This window comes from Vicia villosa, linkage group LG2, assembly GCF_029867415.1.
Source record: "Vicia villosa cultivar HV-30 ecotype Madison, WI linkage group LG2, Vvil1.0, whole genome shotgun sequence".
Lineage (NCBI taxonomy): Eukaryota > Viridiplantae > Streptophyta > Magnoliopsida > Fabales > Fabaceae > Vicia > Vicia villosa.
The window spans coordinates 88088547-88108100 of NC_081181.1; the positions used below are offsets into that span (position 1 = coordinate 88088547).

Consider the following 19554-nt stretch of genomic DNA (forward strand, 5'->3'; position numbering starts at 1 on the left):
AATTTACAGATTCTCAATGTCAGGTTAAATGTCTTGACATCATTTGCTGACAGAACACACCTTTACCAAACAAAAAATTATGCAAGATTAAATGCAGAATGGTAAATGACACAGTCAATTGTTAACCCAATTCACTGCAGCAATAGCTAATATGGGGGCTACCAAGCGAGGAAAAAATCCACTATAATAATATTAGTTCAAAGCCTAAATAGTGTCAGTTTACAACTTATCTCCTACTCACTACCCCGTGCAACTTCTACCTAGAAATAGACATCTAGATATGAGGAATCACCATCTCACTTCCAATCACCGTAGTGATAAACCTAGAGCCACATACCTTGTGACTGGAATCAAAAGAACCCTATAGAAAGATTAGACTTTCAAATAAGCAATACTTAGTTTTGTTAAAAGCTTCAACCAAGAACAATACTCAACTCTATACTTACAAGCTTTAAGTTTGAGAACAAAAACTTCATAAACAATCAAGCAACAATCAATCTACCACACTCTATCAAAAGATACATGGGTGACTTACACACGCAAGAGACTCTCAAACCTACAACTCAAGACTTCCCCTAATTTTACAACTATGAAAGTTATTTTGCACTAGGTCTATAGTTCTCTTTGAATACTCCTTAGCTGTCCATGGGCTTCAAATTCTTTACCCAATTAATCCTTGATACAGAAGTCGAGAGCTGCACCAATTCTGCAGAGAAATCTTTTTGAATATTGGAACAAATCTTTAAGTTTCCTAAATTGTTGCAATATTAAATTTTAGAAACTTTAATTTTGTTGGAGATTTGATTCTATAGTTCCAAATAAAACCTATCTGACCTACAACCATTGAGATATATTTGAAAGAAATATCACAAAATCAAATCAAATTTGTCAAGATTTAAAAGAGCTTGTACTTATGTTCTTGTGCAACATGTCACGACATCTGTCAGAACATTTGTCTTCAATGCAACCTTCTCATTCTGCAGTACCAACTTGATCAAGATGCTATGACATCCTACTCAGCATCTGTCATGAACCATATTTTAATAAAATTATTGTCGATTCTAAAACCATGGTACTAACACATCAACATAAGGGCCTATTTGTTTCAGCTTTAAAAGAATGGATTTTTTCTTTGTATTTTTGAAAATAGATTTTCTAAAACCGTTTTTCAAAATATTACAAGTTTTTTTATATTCGTTTTTTCTAAAAAGAACCACTAATTTTGACATTCTATAACATAAACATACATTATTGAAGACTAAAACTTGGTCAAAATCGCAATTTTTTCAAAAAGTTGTATTTCAAAAATGATTTTTATGAATATATTTGAAATAGCTTCAAAATTAAGTGATTTTTTGAAATTTGATATCCAAATTTTTTTCCCATAAATAAATGAAATACCTAAAATCACATTTTAAGAATAACTATTTAAAAAAATTTTCATTTGAAGCTTTCATAAAAAGTTTCTATGTAAAAATTTTTTTCACAAAATTTTGTAACACTGGGGTCACAAAGAGAAGGAGTCTATCAACGGGTTGAAATGATCATTTTATCTCTAAACATTAGAGGAGGAGGTAAGAGGGTGAAGAGGAAGAGAATTGGTTTTAATATTCAGAGAGGTAGGGTGGATGTAGCTTTTATTCAAGAAACCAAGTTGAGGAATGTCCATCATCAATATGTTAAGGAGTTGTGGGGTGATGAGTGGGTGGAGTGGTCTCACTTAGAGGCCGAAGGGTCGGCGGGAGGTATTCTTATTATGTGGAAGAAAGATTTGTTCAATCTCATTTACAGTTTTCGTGGAGATGGTTATTTAGGTGTGTGTGTGGAAAAGGATAACAAAAGAATATATTTCATCAACATCTATGCTTCTTGTGATCATAAGGTCAGAATGAACTCATGGAGGAAGCTTGTGGATTTGAAGAGGAGGAGTGTTGTTGGCTCATGGTGTTTAGGAGGGGACTTCAATATGGTTACATCTCCGGAGGAGAGAATAGGCATTTCGAAGAAGAATTATAAAAGGGAGATGGACGACTTTAAAGATTTCATTAAAGAGATGGAGTTGGTGGATCCACCCACGATTGGAGGGAAGTTTACTTGGTCTAATAAGTATGGTTGCGCGATGAGTAGATTGGATAGATTCTTGTTGACCCCTTCCTTCATTGATGATTAGAAGGTTGAAGGATAAACTATAGGATGAAGAGATGTGTCACATCATGCTCCCATTTGGATTCGAGACAACAAAAGGAATTGGGGACCCAAACCTTTTAGATTCAATAATCTTTGGTTTAGTCACAAGGACTTTTTCTCTTTTGTGGAGAGGGAGTGGAACTCTTTGGAGGTGAAGGGTAGGGGGGACTATTGTCTTGTTGAAAAAATGAAGGCTCTAAAACTCAAATTGTCTTTATGGAATAAGGAGGTGTTTGGATGGATTGATCTTAATATAGAGGAGGCGGAGAAAGAGATGCATTTTTTAGATAACACGTTTGTTCATTTTGCAGGTAATGTTCCGGAGGAGGAGGTGGTAAAAAGATCTAAGGCGGCAATTATGTTTTGGGACAATCTTAATAAGAAAGAAGGTTTTCTTCGCTTAAAGTCGAGACAATTGTGGCTTGCCGAAGGTGATTGCAACACGAGGTACTTTCATAATTCTCTTAAAGAGAGAAGACGGCGGAACTCTTTGTGCTCTCTCTTGTCTAGTAGTGGTGTTCTCGAGGATGTTAATGAGGTCAAAGACTTTACTTTCAATCATTTCAAATCTTTCTTCGAGGATTCCGAGGAGGGGAGGCCAAACCTTAGTGGTTTGGATTTGAAGAAGCTTCATGTCGTGAAGGGGTTGAGTTTAGAGCGTCCATTCTCGGAGTTGGAAATTAGGGAGGCCATTTGGGCTTGTGAGGGCAACAAAAGTGCCGGACCGGATGGATATACTTTAGATTTCTTCAAGAGGTTTTGGAGTGTGATTCGGGTTGACGTTTTGAAAATGTGCAATGACTTTTATCTTAAAGGTTCTCTTATGAAATCTATCACCTCATCTTTCCTTGCTTTGATTCCAAAAACCAACAACCCTCAATCTTTAGGCGAGTATCGTCCCATTTGTTTGGTGGGTAGCATCTACAAAATTATTGCGAAAATTTTAGCGGCTAGATTGAAGGAGGTCATTGGGAATTTGGTGTCTACCAATCAAACCGCTTTTGTTCCCGGAAGGAACATGATGGATGGTGTTCTTTTGGTCAATGAAATTTTAGATTGGGCGAGGAGGAAGAAAAGAAGTCGTCTCCTTCTCAAGGTGGACTTTGAAAAGGCGTATGATTCCGTATCTTGGCAATACCTTAGAGAAACTTTGTTGAGGATGGGTTTTGGCTCTAGGTGGATGAAGTGGATGGATGCTTGTATTTTTAACAATCATATGTCCGTGTTGGTTAATGGATGCGCTACTAAAGAGTTTAAGGTCCAAAGAGGATTAAGAAAAGGAGATCCTTTGTCTCCATTTCTCTTTGTCCTTGCCATGGAAGGATTGACCGCTTTAGTGAAGAAGTCGGTAGAGGTGGAGAACTTCAAACCTTTTATGTACGGGGAGACCGATAGTGTGGACATTCTACAATTTGCGGATGACACTATTATTCTCGGTGAAGCGTCTTGTGATAATATTTGGAATATGAAGGTGATATTGAGAGGGTTTGAATTGGTTTCCGGGTTGAGGATTAATTTTTCCAAAAGCAATATTATAGGGGTGAGTGTTGGTGAGTGGAACATGAATGCCGCCTTGACTTTTCTCTCTTGTAAGAAAGGAGTGGCTCCTTTCAAGTTTCTTGGTATCATGGTGGGGGATAATCCTAGAAGGAAGAAGGTGTGGTTGGAAGTGGTCAATAATATAAAGAGGCGGCTTTCCTCGTGGAAGGGAAGAAACATTTCAATGGGTGGTAGAGTAACATTAATCAATTCGGTTTTGAATTCCATTCCTATTTTTACTCTCTCCTTTTTCAAGATTCCCGGGAATATCGCCAAAACAATAAGGAAAATTCAAAGTGAGTTTTTATGGAGTGGAAAGTTTGAAAATAGGAGCATTCATTAGGTTAAGTGGGAGGTGGTGTGTAGGCCTAAGGCGAAGGGTGGTTTGGGGTTAGAGATGTAAGAGAAATGAACAAAGCTCTCCTTTTGAAATGGAAGTGGAGAATCCTCCATGATAATGAAGCTATTTGGCAAAGATTTTTTAAGGTGAGGTATGCTTGTCATAAAACAAGAATTCAAGAGGTTGGGGGTGCTTTTCATAGAAGCGATGATTCCATTTGGTGGAGAGATATGCGCACGAATAATTTGTTGGATAACATTATTGATAACGGTTTCTCCGGATGTTTCAATTGCTTTTGCAAAAATGGAATGGATGTTCTTTTTTGGCTCAATAAATGGTTGGGAGAACAACCACTTTGCACGGAATACCCGGACTTGTATGAATTGTCAAATTGGAAGCATTGTACGGTGGCGGAGGTGTTAGTGCGGATAGGAGGTTCGGTTAGGTGGGATTTTGGAGGCCTTTTTTCAGCCGGATCTACTCACGGCTTCCCCTACACTGCCGCGGCAGCAGCCAGTCCAAATTGGACTCGGTTTTGTGACCGGATACGGGGATTCACTCCTAGTGAGAATGGTTGCGACACTTTTTCGTGGTCTTTAGACGAGGATAAGGATTTCACCGTTGCGAGCATCACTCACGTGATTGATAGCGCCAAATCTTTTGCATGGGATTATCATTTGATTAATCCCTTGAAAGTGATGTGGGAGCTAAAACTACCGCCCAAGATTAAGGTCTTTGCTTGGAGATTCTTTATTGATCAGCTTCCTACTAGAGATCAATTATTGAAAAGAGGTGTTGCTAATGTTTCGAGCCCGGATTCTGTGATGTGTGGTTCTTCCTTTGAATCATCTTCCCATCTTTTTTTCACTTGTCAAGAGGCGAAAATAATTTGGAAACACATTTTTATTTGGCTCGGAATTTCGGAGGCGATTAATGTGGAGGAGATAATTTGTTTCGATGTTATTCAAGAAAAGGTGAAATGTTGCAAGCGAAGAATTTTAATCAATTTTGTTTGGGTGGCTACTATTTGGAGCATTTGGCTTATGAGGAATGTTATTATCTTCAAGGGGGAGGAGTTTTGTTTCGACGTTATTTGTTCTAACATTGTTTTCCTTTCTTGGAGATGGATGTATAACGGATATACTAAGTTTAGACCAACCTATTATGAGTGGTTTAAACTTCCTTTATCCGACACAAGCAGTCTTTAGTGCTTGGTGTTTTTTTGTAAGGGTTGCACCCCTAGTGCGAGCTTTTCAATCAATTACTTATTAAAAAAAAACTATAAAAATTATTTTTTAAAAAAGCCAAAACAAACAGGCCCTAAATCTTCTGAAATATGTAAGTCCCAACAGCCTTACATCTGAACACAACTAACAATCATTTGGAATTAATATACTAAACAAGAGGATTCATTGTAGTTGGACTTTATTGTTATAAACTCTTTTAAAATTAATTTTGACCTATAATTATATTAATAAAGAATTAAAAAACAACAAAACTACGTACATGAATGGAAAAATGTGATCCTAGATCTATTTTTGTTTTATTTTTGTTAATGTATTTCGAAAGAAAACAAATAAAAAAAAATCCTAATTACAATGAGAAGATCAAGTTTCTATCTATAATTATTCTTTAATATTATCACTTTGAAATAAATAAATAAACAGCAAGAAATTATGATTTTAGATGTTTTGTTTGTTAACGACAAGGTTTCGTGGTGTGCATCGACGGACGGTTCTTACACTGTTAGTAGCTTCTTCGGTTTATTGTCTTCATTCCTCTTTTCTCTTAGGCCGGTTAACAAATTTGATTCCGTTTTCAAGTTGCTATGGAAGGGCGATATTCCGACTAAGGTTAAAATGTTTGCTTGGAGATGTTGTATCAATAGGCTTTCCACCATTGATCTTCTCCTTTTAAGGGGAGTTTCTATACCTATCGATGATTGCAAGTGCGTGTTTTGTGGTAGTTCTCTTTGCAATATATCTGGCTTAAAAAAAAAAATTCATGTTTAAAATTGAATATTTAGTTGTGCATGAGCCTCAAATAATTGCAACTTCAAATGGAAAGGGAAATTGATTTGTCCTCCAGAAAAAACGCTAATAATAGAATATTATATTTGGATTGATTAGATTTGTTTTGTTTTGTTTCCTTCACTTTGAATTTTGTTTCAAATAAAATAAAAACAAACAAATAAAAACAAGTAATTATTAATGATTAAAATAAGAAAAAGACAAGATTAACTTATTGATTATTTTTTGTTTTTCTAATTTTTTTTAATTTAAATTTCATATTTAAAATAAAAAAATATTTTTTATTAGGTTTTATAAGGAAAATATGAAAAAAATGATAAATGTTATTAAGTTAATAGAATTAACACAGTTTTTTGGAAAATTTTCTCAAAAATAGAGTTTATACAGTTTTTTGTTTTTGAAATTTTTTTATATACCTAGACAAAATTAGGGTAGTACACACATCAATTTATATTTAATTTAAAATATAAGTTGTTTGAAATATTCAAAAAATTTATGTAGAAAATAAGCAGAAACAAGATAAAAAAATAAATAATAGGATAAGTGAGTTGAGCCATGTTGAAGAAATTATAATTAGAATATCAATAATTCAAATTTTAAAACAAACTTAAACATTAACTTACCTATATTGCCGTAACGGAACTCTGAAATTTCACTAAAGAAATAAAAATGGATCTCTTAAATGAGTGTACTTCTCATTAATTATTAACATTATTATTAATATTTTGTTAATTAAACAGTGGAATTTCTCTACACACATTAATCACAAGTCGGTATATAATTATGTGTAGTAGTGTTGGATGAACTCAAGAGTTCCCCAAACACTTCATTGAAGAACAGACTATCTTTTCTAACGGTATTTACATCAATTAGATAGTCTCATCTCAAGCATGAAGTGTACAAAGGAACTCTAAGATTTAATCAACAAATTATTAATTTGCTGAAGATAATGTGTAGCCCGTTTGTTTTGCCTTTTTTTAAAAATGATTTTTATAGTGTTATTAAATTTTGCGAAATTTTTTTTTACAAAGAAACTTTTTATAAAAACTTCAAATGAAAAATCTGTTTGAATAGTTATTCTTAAAATGTGATTTTATGTATTTCATCTATTTATGGGGAAAAATTTGGATATCAAAATTTTAAAAAATCACTTAATTTTGAAGCTATTTCAAATAGATTTTCATAAAAATCATTTTTGAAATACAACTTTTTGAAAAAATTATGATTTTGACTAAGTTTTATTCTTCAATTATGTATGTTTATGTTATAGGATGTCAAATTAAGTGTTTCATTTTAGAAAAAAAAAATATAAAAAAATTTGTAATATTTTGAAAAACGGGTTTAGAAAATCTATTTTCAAAAATACAAAGAAAAAATCCATTTTTTTAAAGCTGAAACAAACTGGCCCATAGGGAAATAAATGTTTACGTTCAAAGGACAAATAAATGTTAAAATTTGAGTGAGCGTTTATGAAGTTAGTTTTCTTTCATTGTACAACGAACATGGCCAGGATGATTGGCAAGAGGAAATGAGAATATGGAAAAATACATTCATATCACTTTAAGAAATCTTATAGTACTGTCCTGTCACTGTAAGAATGAAAAGTTCCTCTAAATGTGTTAAGTGATACACTTCTACGTATTTGATTCCATTAAGCGCTTTGTGACATTTTGCATCTCAAACAGAGGTCAAAGCAAAAACTTGCAATAACATATATCTCATTTATTTTGTTCAATGTGTCGTCCAGGTTCATTTCTTTGCATAAGTAAATCCATATTTTTCTTCTGAGGACCGCCCATCACTAAAAGAGGTATAAAGAGTGATGCCTATTATGTCAATGAATAATAACTAGGGTATTTGCATTGTGGTTTGTACATCTATCATATAAGAAAAGTCTACCATTTGAGCAATTATTAGGCTATCCACATCAGCATCTGTTCCATGGTAATTCCACATCAGCTTTGGCGGTTAACCCTGATTTTCTGATCATTCATCTGCATGGTGGGCTGCGGCAGTTATTGCTGTGGAAGTTTCACCCTCCAGCTTCCACTATGCATTCGTTACTTATTTACTTCATGGACTTAAATTCAAATGGTTTCTCCACTTCCAACACGGTTACGAAATTGAAATGCTTACAACTTCTCATCCTTATTCATAATAAATCACTAGGCTGTTGATTTCTCTATGGATTGATTTTTCTTACTTCTGCTTCCATCTTCTTTCTCCCTCTCCTTCTCCTTCTCCCTCTTCTTCTTTCATCTCCATCTCTTTTTCATTGATATTATTGAGTATTAGACAGGTTCAATTTTGATTTTGATTTTGATTTAGTGTTTGTTGTTTCAGGTTTGGTGGTGTTGTCTCACACGGAAGGGGGAAGATTCGTCGGCGGTGCGGTTGCTGAACAAGTTGTTGTTGAAAAACATGTCATTCGACCAATTTGTTGCCTGCAAAGTGTTCGCTAAAAAATCCAAACCAATCACTTTTTGAGTTTTTCTTACTTTTATTTCGAAAACGTTTAGTATTTGATTGGTGAAGAGTTTTAGGATCATGTGTTTAACATCTTATTTATGTATTGTATGTTGTTAATAGAGGTTAGGAAAGGTTGATGAAGAGATCGACGTACTTCAGTCCAAGTTGAAGCAAATTGAAGACGGTATGTTATAAGCATAATTGATGAAATCTTCTTGCTTGCCTATAATATAAAAGTGTGAAATCTGTAAGTTTCTCTTTGTTCTCTTTGGGAACTAATCATTAAAAATTTCTGAATGATTTGATTGCCTTTAGATTGTTTAAGGTAGTGCACTATACTTAGCTGAATGTGTGAAGTGACGCATAGCTAATTATGAAGTGCTACCGCTGATGTATTTCCTGCAGGTTTGCTTAGTCTATTGATGTTAAGGATGCATATGTAACCGTCTTGAAGAGGTGCGGCGGATGCTACGCACTGCTGGACATGGATCTCAGAATTCCTTTTGGTTGTCTGCTCAACTACTCTGCAGCTTCTCAGTAGATGATTTCCCATTACTTGTGCACTTACTCGAGGATGGATTATTGGTTCTTTGGCAGGAAAATGTCGGTTTTATAAAATATCCGGATGCACTTCAAATTTCAAGTAGCGGACAGTAGCGGAAATTATTGGTTTTTGCAGCAGGAATTTTAGTTTAAATATATTACTAATACATAATGCAGGTTGGAAGAATGTTAGATTGATTTTCTTTTTTCACACGTACAGGAATAAATTTGAAGTTTGGTAATGGACAAGATCAAGAACAACATTGGTTTAAGTTTGGCAAAGAGGCTAAGGTAAAAATGAAAACTCCTGAATACTTAATTTAAGTATTTTGTGAAATATATGAAAATTTATATTTGTTATCATTTGATGATGATAAATATAGATAGATGAAAATGTTTCAGGAGGCCGAGAAGTCATTTCTAGAAAGAGCTGGTGCATTGTTAACCCATTTTTAACCGAGGGAATGCAGAATGGAATCATTTATAGGATTTAAAATTGTATTTCTGTATTGTTGTGCATCTTCTGCTGGTCTAAATACCCACATGTGGCTTTTCATATCAGTGTTTAACTTGGATTTAAAGACCTTAAGTGTCAGTGTTTAACTTGATCTCACCTGCAGTGTATGCTTGGAGAAGGTTAATGTCGGAGATGTACTTCGTAGCTTGCCCTGCCTTCATAAGTTCTGTTTAGTTGCTCTGCACTGTTACATTTCAACAAATAGTTTGTTTTCTATTTGTTTGATGATATACCCTGCCAGTTCAACTTAGTCATTCTACGCGGCCTGTTGTCCGAAGAAGAGCCGAGAATTCAATCCAATTATTTGAAGTCGAATCGATCCAATGAGTATTGTTTGAGACTCTCCGACGTCGGTGTTTAAAATCAGATAAGTGTCTCATTTCATATAGCTTAGCTGATTTAATCTGCTGCTTTTAGAATGTTGAATTTTGTTATCTCTTTTGTGATGGACTTGCTTATGCAAATTCGTTGTTACAGAAAGTTCTATGTGGGTCCTCTTTGGTGGTTTTGCTCCCATTGCAAAAAAGGTAATCAGTGAGGATAATATCATTACAGAGACAATCCCTGCTCAGCTGTATCGGTATGTTGATTTTGTTTTCCAATTTTCCTAAGCCTTTCCCTACCACCACTTTCAATTTTCCTTGATATTCTTTCCAAAGAATGTAAAAAAGAAAACCAACTCATTTTCCTATCTATATGAATGCAAGAAAAAGCAAGGATAAATAAGTTTGCATTCATTTTTGTGTGGCAGTGATAGTTCTCAACACAGATTAGAAGGGCTGATTTGGTCTCCACGAAGCAGCAATGATATTAGCAGAGTTGATGATTGGGCTTTTGAGGAGGTAGGTCTGACATTTGAGGATAATTTAATACTCTTCAACACAGATTATCTGAATAAACTTGGAACAACCAACTTCAGGAAGCACAGCCTGTGTTGCAATTATTAGAACGCACTAACTTCTTCTGGGAAATGCTAGTGATTCACGTTGTGTAATATCTCGGAAGGGATAGGTAACTCTAGAATAGAAGTTCTTTAATGTTTATTATGCTTACTGCTAACATATATTTGTTTTAAAAACTGACTTCTCTAGCTCTCTCTTTATTTTTCGAATTCCTCTTCTGTTCGATTCTCTATTACATAATTATTGTTGTGTTGATTATCTGTATTTCAGACTATGATTCGATTTGCGATCATTTTTTGCTGAGGATGGAATTGAAGGAAGAAGTGAAGAGGGAAAATGCAATCGAGAGAGAATTGGGTTTTCAATACAAAGGCCGCTGAATATTCAGGGACTAATGTCGCAGTGGTAAAATTCAATACTGATGAACCCTGTTGCTGTTGGCCATATTGGTGCGTCGCAACCACAAACTGATATTTATTGATAAAAATGTAAGTAACTTTAGAACCAATATGTCAATGGGTTTTTCTGGGCTGGAAAGCCAGTTACAAGTCAATAAACTTTTTCATATTTGGTCTTATGTATTACAAACGTGAACTCTTTGAAACTTATATTGCAGAAACATGTACTTTGAAGGAGACTAAAAAAGTCATCTATACAAAAATAGTGAAACCTTTTATATTCCTTTGGCAGGTATGGATTTTTTGGGAAGAAAATCAAAGATTTATTCGGAAACATTTTTTGGTATGAATTAGTCGATGTTAAGAAGCCGCGAGATCATGGAGTACCTTATTCACTTACCAAAGGACTCACAAGTGTTTACAGAATGCATACGCTCCTACCTGAGGAGATTGTTCTTCGAAAACTCAAGCCTGACTGATACAGGTGCGCACAAATCTCTTCCAATACATGAAAAGTATACTCTTAAATCAATACTTTAAATCAATACGAAAGTTGTACCGTGATATTGGATCTCTATTTGATTAAAACAATGATCCTGCATTTCATTTTGGATTCAGCATTCTTATGACATGTTTATTTTTCCAACAGTGCAAGGAGAGGAAGAGTGTATCTACCACAACATGAGTTGGCTCTGGCAGGGCTTTCAGATGACGATATATTTGCTGGTAAGGTGACAGACCAGTGGAGGAGTTTCATGAAGAGCCAAATCAAAATAGCTTATATGATAGATTATTAGGAATGAAAGTGTGATATATGGGAACAATGAGAAGGGAATGAGTAGAGTGAGAACCTTCAGAGAGGGAAAGCTGACGACATCAGACACATTAGACATTAGATCAAAATCGAATGATTCTATAACAATAATTATATTTTATATTTCATAATATTATTAAAATTTTCAATTTAGATCAGATAAGGGCTCACGCAGAAGCCATGAGATTTGCAGTACTTTTGGCGATGGGGACCAGCCGTAGCAACACTGCACATGATTTAAACAGAAGCTTCTTGAATTCTTATACTTTTATTTATTGCAGTCAATGATATATTACATAATTATTGAATTTACTTTTTGTTTAGCTCTAGGAAATTCCGCTCTGGCATCAAGTCCTCCAGTTGGTGAGAGGAAATTGTTCTCATATATCACACTTGGCTTGGTTTTGCTGCTCCTCATGATTCTCCATGCTTTCAAGATCAAGAAACTAGAAATCTACACAATAACAATTTGATTGCTGATTCTTCTGGTACATCAGGTATTATATGATTTTGCAATTTCTTTTCAATTATACTATATCTTTATGTGAAGAATACTCTCAATTTATTCACTGTATAAGCAATGTCAAGTATGGAAATGGTTAAATACATAAACCTGTCAATCAATCTTCTATAATCTGAAACATCAGTCAAAACCTTATCAGTTGTATCAGGGAGAGAAACACCAGGATTCATTGGCATAACTACAAATTTTGAAGCCAAATGTTATGTATCTTCTAACTGTTGTAGCGTGTATTTTCGATGGCACGACTGAATACCCTAACTAGACTCTGCAATCTCCAAACCAGTAGCGTGTATTTTCGCCGACACGTCTGAATGATACAATGAGCGTATTGGTCAAGCCAGCCAAGAGATTTTCCTAATCCCGACACAAACTTTGATGGATGAGTGGTTACACAATTAGATAATTTTAGAGTTACAGAGTCGGCACAGAGAATTACTCTTTAAAATCATGTGTTCAGCTGTACATATAAAAGTATGACATAGGGACATCAATTTGAGCTGTTGTTGTTGATCATAATCAGATAACATGTCAAATTCATCCATATGATTATCTCTGACATTGAGTGAAGATCTCAACCGAATGGGCTGGAGATTACTTCCCCGAAGATCTGAACCAGTTCTGAATTATGGTCTAAGCAAGCCGATGAAACTGTTCTGGAAATGTGATATAGAGTCTGTGATGGAGTGTTTTATCCAAACAATGAAGTTAGATATAAAACCAGATGCAATTGCAATGCATTGATAGGTGTCCTTCATGGAATTACATGTCCTTCACATATTTCTATTGGATGTGCTTTCCACGGTTATGGTGTAAAGAGCGGGTTGTCTAATGATTATTTAGTTGAAAATGGGCTAATAAGTTTGTATTCTAGATTTGACGAGATAGAAACAGTTTGACTTTGTTTTACAATATGAGAAAAGCCACTAATCACATGGAATTCTATGATATCAGGTTGTCTGTTTGCAAGTTGGAAAGTCAAGTGATGCCATGGAGTTGTTCTCTAAAACGAACATGCATGGACAAAAAACAGATACCATTAAGTGTTACCAGTCTACTAAATGGGTTTTGCCTGCTTTTATTACTAAGAGTCATTTGTTTGTGGTAGAAAATAGTTTTAAAAGCTAATAAGTTTATATTTGAGTTAACGCATTTATAAGTAATAATTTCTTTTCTAGATGTCTCTAATCCAAAAGCCATGTATGAATTGAAGCAGCCTGCAAGTCGATTACATGGTCCGTCTTTTTCAGTGAAAAACATCTGATCTCAGTGATGTATTACATAAATTTCTCAATGCCTGTTACAGTTTACTGAATGCTAAGGCTGATCATGAAAATTTTGGCATATAACTAACTACAACCTTGGAATGGATTATCAATCATTGTTTTTCAATTCATGATGTTTCAAGAAATGGAGGATAAAATTAAAAACAATTTGATTGGGATGAGACGCGGAGTGAAAATGAATCTGAAATTGGAACAGTCACAGATACGAAACGATTTCAGGAATTAGAGAAAACTATTGCCAGCTTGAGATTTGAGTTACAAACGTTAAAGGAGTCCAATAAAAGACTTGAAGATCGAATACAAAACGAAAGATCCTTAAATAGAGATCATGACACCGAGCTTACAGAAACCGAACTAAACGAGGCTTATCACAAGATTTTGGAATTAGAGGTGGAACTTGACAAAGAATCTCTATTGTGAAGAATTAGACACAAAATTTGTTCAACTTTAGCTTCAGCTTGAAAGGTACTAATTAATCTAATCCTTTAATATATTCTATAACTATGTTCAACACTGTAATATGATTTTGAAGTAATGAAGCACGTACACACTGGAAACACGACACTGGCACGGACACGCTTTTTTTAAAAGTGTCGGTGCTACAGTGTTTTGAAGCATTTGGCTTTTACTTTATTATTTAAATATTATCATACTCACATATGAATTTTTTTATCCTCAACATGACCCGCTGCGAACTATAAGTTCATCTGTTTTATTCCCTTACTAGGAAAATCGAACTCTATTGCAATATTGTTTTGAGGTTTGTTTTCAAATCCTCTAGGAATGGGAGATAACAGCAGCTTCAGAGAAGTTAGCAATGTCAAGAAACCATCCTTATCCTTGAGAAGAAGTTGAAGGTATTGGCTGCGAAAAAGGATATGTCCCTTTTCGACAACATTATTGCGGCTCATCGTCGTCCTATAATCACAAATACATCCAGTGTTAGTCTTTCCGGTAAAGACACGAAGATGTAAAACCGGCCGTCTCTTTTGGATCAAATGCTTGCTCGAAAAGATTTGAAAAGCAAGTGAAAAAGGCTTTAAGCAGTCACTCGAAAAGATTGTAGTTTTGACCGGAGTTAGAGGTAATGATGACGGTGTTAATGTCAATTCTTTAGCCATTTTACCTGCCAAGAAATCTGGACGATGAAGCTTCTGGAAAAAGGATATTAAGGACGAGAAAAAAGCCGAAAAGAGAACAAGTGTATCAGTTTAACAAGTGAGGTGAATATTGAATGTAGTTGAGTACTCTCTGTTTTATTTGTTGCAGTTTAAATAAATTTATTATCTTATTAAATAGCATATGTAATTAATTTAAATAATTATATTAAAGGAAACCAATCTGTATATTTAATACTCACATATTCTACCATCACTATAACCACAAATTAATGATATGTGTGATTTTTTTTTTGGACTTAATTTTTATTGATAGGCACTATCTGCCTTCTGTATGCATATGTATGACTGTCATATTGTGCTGCTATTATAATCTATAAATACTATTATTCTTAAGGAAAACCTGCTATATTTATATTGTTTTATAAATCCATGGATTCATTATATAATGGGGTCAAAATATTTATCTTTCAATAAAAAAGTCTGGATTTGACAATTATCATTTGTTATACCATTTTTTTTTTGTTAAAAAAAATTAAATATATGTACTTTGAAATATTTATAAAATATATGTGTATCAGTTTAATTATATTTTAATTTTCCTAAAATATATTATTTACCAGTTTAATTATCTTTCTTTTCTTAATGACTTTATTTACCCAATATAATTAAAGATTATAACCCTATTAATCCAACAAAATTTAAGTATCAAATATTATTAAATTGGGTTATCAAATTAGGCCCAACATATTTTTACAAACATTTAGGCCCAATACTTTAAAAATAACTTTTGTTTTCCACACCATTTTTCTTTATGATAACCTCTAACCTAACTTATAGTCTTTTCTTAACATTTCTGATTTTCCTAAACCCAAATACGTGGAAACGACAGGTACCCGTGCGAACGCACGGGTAAGACACTAGTTTGACTTAAAGATAAAACTATACGTAATTTGATTTTTGATAATTACTTTTAAAAAATTAGATCCAAACAAATTTAATGTAACTTAATTTAAATTAGTTTTACAATAATTAAATTAGAAACAATAAATATTATTAATATCATAAAATTAAATTAATTTTACAATAATTAAATTACAAACAATATATATATATATATATATATATATATATATATATATATATATATATATATATATATATATATATATATATATATATATATATATATATATATATATATAGGATTAAATATATTTTTGGTCTTCCTAAATAATTCAATTTTCATTTTTAGTTCCTCAAAATATTTTCTTCAAAGAATGGTCCTTCTAAAATTGTTGTTGTTGATGATGTTGTTGTTATTTGTCTGTTTTTGTTGTTGTTGTTGTTGTTGTTGTTGTTGTTGTTGTTGAGACTTATGGTTTATTGTTGTTCTTGTTTTTGTAATATTTGTAGTTGTTGTGTTGAGATTAAAGGTTTAGTGTTATTGTTGTTTTGTTGAGATGGAATTTTTAATGTTGTTGGTTGTTTATGAATTTTATTTTAGGCTTAAATGCAGTTTTAGTCCCCCTATTTTACTTTTTTTGAACTTTTAGTCCCCCTATTTTATATCGCAGCTTTTTGGTCCCCCTATTAAGTTTTGACTGTTTTTTTTTTTGTCCCTCCTCATTTTGGTCTATTTGGCAATTGTAAAAGCTGATGTGTCATATAAAAAATCATGCCACCTCACTTATTGAAAATAAAAATCTTAAAAAACAAACATATCAATTTTTAAGTAAAATAACTATTAAAAAAAGTATCTTAAAATAAACTAAAACTTGTAAATTATTTTTACGAACCCTACTTTATATTGGTTGTGTGTAGATGTGTGCTCTGCAACTTTCATCGCGTTTACACCTTTGTGCCGTAGCCGTTTTCATCAAATTTTCACCTTCTATGTTCCTCAATATTGTTTACGACACTCTTCACCTTCATTCTCTCTGCGTTTAATCATTATCAGAAGCAAAGGTTTTCACGGGTGTTGGAAGATGAGGTATGTAAATTGCAATTTTTTCCGGGCTTATTGTTTGCTGAAATTGTAGTAGTTTAATAGCTTGAGTGTTTTCTTATGATTGGGTTTGCATAATATATTTTCCAGACCTTCTCAAAATCCTGCAATGGTAGACGAGGCTGAATTAGTAAATGATTATGAAGAGGAAGTACAATTTATTGATGAGTTTGCTCCAAATTCTGATGATGAGGAAATAGAAGTTGAAATCAATGAGGATGAAGTGCAACTTAGGGGTGAATTGCAAGTAGTTGTCGATGATGATACTGGTTATGTTGGAAGTGAAGGTGAATTTGATAGTTTCAGTGACACTGAGTATGAGCATAGTGATGATATTGTTGACTTTGATTGGACCACAGTTCTACCTTCCGAGATCTTATTTGATAAGGTGAACAATTCTGGCGCTGATGATGACTCTAATATGTTGCTTACACCTCCTGCTAGTGAAGATGATGAGGAACATCAAAAGTTTCCTGCCTATAAAAGTGGAGAGGTATTCAAGTTTCAACTAGGTATGATGTTTAACAACAAAGATATGGTCAGGGATGCTTTGAAGGAGTATGCAATGAAGATGAATAAAAATGTTGCTCTGAAGAAAAATGATGGAAAGAGAATGGTAGTAAAATGTATGAATGGCTGCAAGTTCTACATGAGAATTACCAAAAGGGTAGGGAACCAGTTTTGGCAAGTTGTAAGTCTGATTGATGAACATACATGCTATCGAACTGCACATAATAGGCAGGCAAAGACAACATGGCTCGCCAAGAAATTTGCACATATTCTAAGGCATAGCCCTGACATGAAACCTGTGGGATTGATTGCTGAAGCTGTTGATAGATGGGGAGTAAAGTTGTCCCACGATAAGGCATATAGAGCCAAAAGAAGGGCTATGGAGTTAATCCAAGGTGCTGGTATGGACCAATTCACCCATTTAAGGCGTTATGCGCAAGAGTTGCTAAAGTCAAACCCTAATAGTAATGTTGTGGTGCAATGTGCTGATTCTAATGAAGGTCTCATGTTTGAGAGGATTTATGTATGCTTAGATGCTTGCAAGTCTGGATTTGCAAAATATTGCAGGCCACTTATAGGTTTATATGCTTGTTTTTTGAAAGGAGACTATGGTGGACAATTAATGGCAGCTGTGGGGAGAGATGGAAATAACAAGATATATCCTATTACTTATGCTGTTGTGGAGGCCGAGACAAAAGACTCTTGGGAGTGGTTCATCAACATTTTATTGGAAGACCTGGAAAGCCTAAACCATAGGGCTTATGCCTTCATTTCAGACCAACAAAAGGTAACATTTTAATGTAAAAAACTTTTGCTATTATTGTATAAGGTTTAATCAATTTGTAAAAATCTCACTATATATATAATGCCAGGGCCTAGTACCAGCAGTGCAAAGTGTGAGTGTTCATGTGGAGCAGCGCCTTTGTGTGACGCATTTATATGGGAATTGGAAAAAGAAATATCCTGGGTTGGAATTGAAAGAGATTATGTGGAGTGCTGCAAGGGTAACAACAGTTGCAGCGTGGGAGAGGGCAATGCTAAGGATGAAAAGTTTAAATAAAGCTGCTTGGAAGGAAATGAATGATATCCCTGCACAACACTGGAGCAAGTCACACTTCAAGACTTATTCTAAATGTGACCTACAGGTAAATAACATGTGTGAAGCATTTAATAGGGCAATTTTAGAATATAGAGATAAACCAATCATCACTATGTTAGAAGGGATTAAACATTATTTGACTAAGAGAATCACTACTCAGAAGGATGCATTAAGCAAGTATAATGGTGATATTTGCCCTAGAATACAGTTGGTACTTGAAAAAAACAAGAAGGTTGCAGAAAATTGGACACCTACATGGCATGGTGATGATGATTTGTCCATTTTTGGTGTAACAAATGGAAGCGAAACATATATCGTCAATCTAAAACAAGAGACATGTGCGTGTAGGAAATGGGATTTAACTGGAATCCCATGTTGTCATGCCATTACGTGCATATTGCAAAACAATAAAAAACCAGAAGAATATGTGTCTGGCTATTACGGGTTTGTATAACATGTATATTGGATGTGTATTCAACACTTTTTCTTGTCATTCAATGCATAACATGTATATGTTCGTTGTCATTATTTATGTAGGAAGACTACGTTCAAGGAGACATACTCACGCATAATCTTCCCTACCAATGGGCCACAACTGTGGCCTCTCGATGACCAAGTTTCAATCAATCCACCAGTTATGAGAAGGGCAATCGGACGACCCAAAAAGATGCGAAATAAGGTCAATGACGAGCCTAGAAATCCACATGTTCTTCCTAGAAAGCTGCCAAGTGTTACTTGCCATAAGTGTGGAGCAATGGGTCACAATATGAGAACTTGTAAAGGAAAGTGGGCTGCTGACAGGGCCATACCAAAAGGTGGAAATAACAAGAAAGCAAAGGGCGGAAAGACGAAGAAAAAGAATACATCGACAGATGCATTAGAAGTTGGAAACTCATCACAAGCACCTTTGCCCACACAACCATCTCAACCATAGAAAGCTGCCTAGTTATTTTGATTTTATGACAGTAGTCTTTGTTAGAACAAGATTTGTTCTGATCAATATTCTTAGTTTTGATGATAACAAGGATATGAATTTTGTGTGAGATAATGTGGTACTCTAATACATTGCAATTTCCCTTTCAGGAAATATATAAAGAGTATGCACAAATCAGCGCTCAGAAGCTTTGTCTCAGAAGGTTCAGCATGCAACATCAGAACATGGTCTGGCAAGACATCAGAAGATGGTCAAGGCAGAATCAGAACATGGGTCTATGGAAGCATCAGAAGAACTTGAGATCAGAAGCAGAAGCACTGAAGTTCTCATGGTATCACGC

At 34.3% G+C, this 19554-nt stretch overlaps 2 protein-coding genes and 2 long non-coding RNA genes across 4 annotated transcripts; all 4 read left to right on the forward strand.

The window, feature by feature from the left end:
* Positions 1-1540: 1540 nt before the first annotated feature.
* LOC131649532 (uncharacterized) lies at positions 1541-2170 on the forward strand. Its single transcript, XM_058919292.1, has one exon. The coding sequence runs from the start codon at positions 1541-1543 to the stop codon at positions 2168-2170; it is 630 nt and encodes a 209-aa protein (XP_058775275.1).
* A 6435-nt stretch (positions 2171-8605) lies between these two features.
* LOC131646390 (uncharacterized) lies at positions 8606-10110 on the forward strand. The gene is made up of 3 exons (XR_009297460.1): positions 8606-8749; positions 8971-9399; positions 9511-10110. It is a non-coding gene; the product is annotated as an uncharacterized LOC131646390 (long non-coding RNA).
* A 772-nt stretch (positions 10111-10882) lies between these two features.
* LOC131646391 (uncharacterized) lies at positions 10883-13570 on the forward strand. The gene is made up of 5 exons (XR_009297461.1): positions 10883-11015; positions 11218-11409; positions 11575-11651; positions 12064-12236; positions 13438-13570. It is a non-coding gene; the product is annotated as an uncharacterized LOC131646391 (long non-coding RNA).
* A 3210-nt stretch (positions 13571-16780) lies between these two features.
* On the forward strand, positions 16781-19214 carry LOC131649533 (uncharacterized). Its single transcript, XM_058919293.1, has 3 exons — positions 16781-17968; positions 18054-18724; positions 18818-19214. The coding sequence occupies exons 1-3, from the start codon at positions 16781-16783 to the stop codon at positions 19212-19214; spliced, it is 2256 nt and encodes a 751-aa protein (XP_058775276.1).
* Positions 19215-19554: the final 340 nt, after the last annotated feature.

Coding starts and splice junctions, on each gene's coding strand:
- LOC131649532 (XM_058919292.1), top strand. CDS start 1,541: ATGATCATTTTATCTCTAAACATTAGAGGAGGAGGTAAGAGGGTGAAG.
- LOC131649533 (XM_058919293.1), top strand. CDS start 16,781: ATGGTAGACGAGGCTGAATTAGTAAATGATTATGAAGAGGAAGTACAA. Junction 17,969..18,053: donor TCATTTCAGACCAACAAAAG/GTAACATTTTAA, acceptor ATATAATGCCAG/GGCCTAGTACCAGCAGTGCA. Junction 18,725..18,817: donor TATGTGTCTGGCTATTACGG/GTTTGTATAACA, acceptor TTATTTATGTAG/GAAGACTACGTTCAAGGAGA.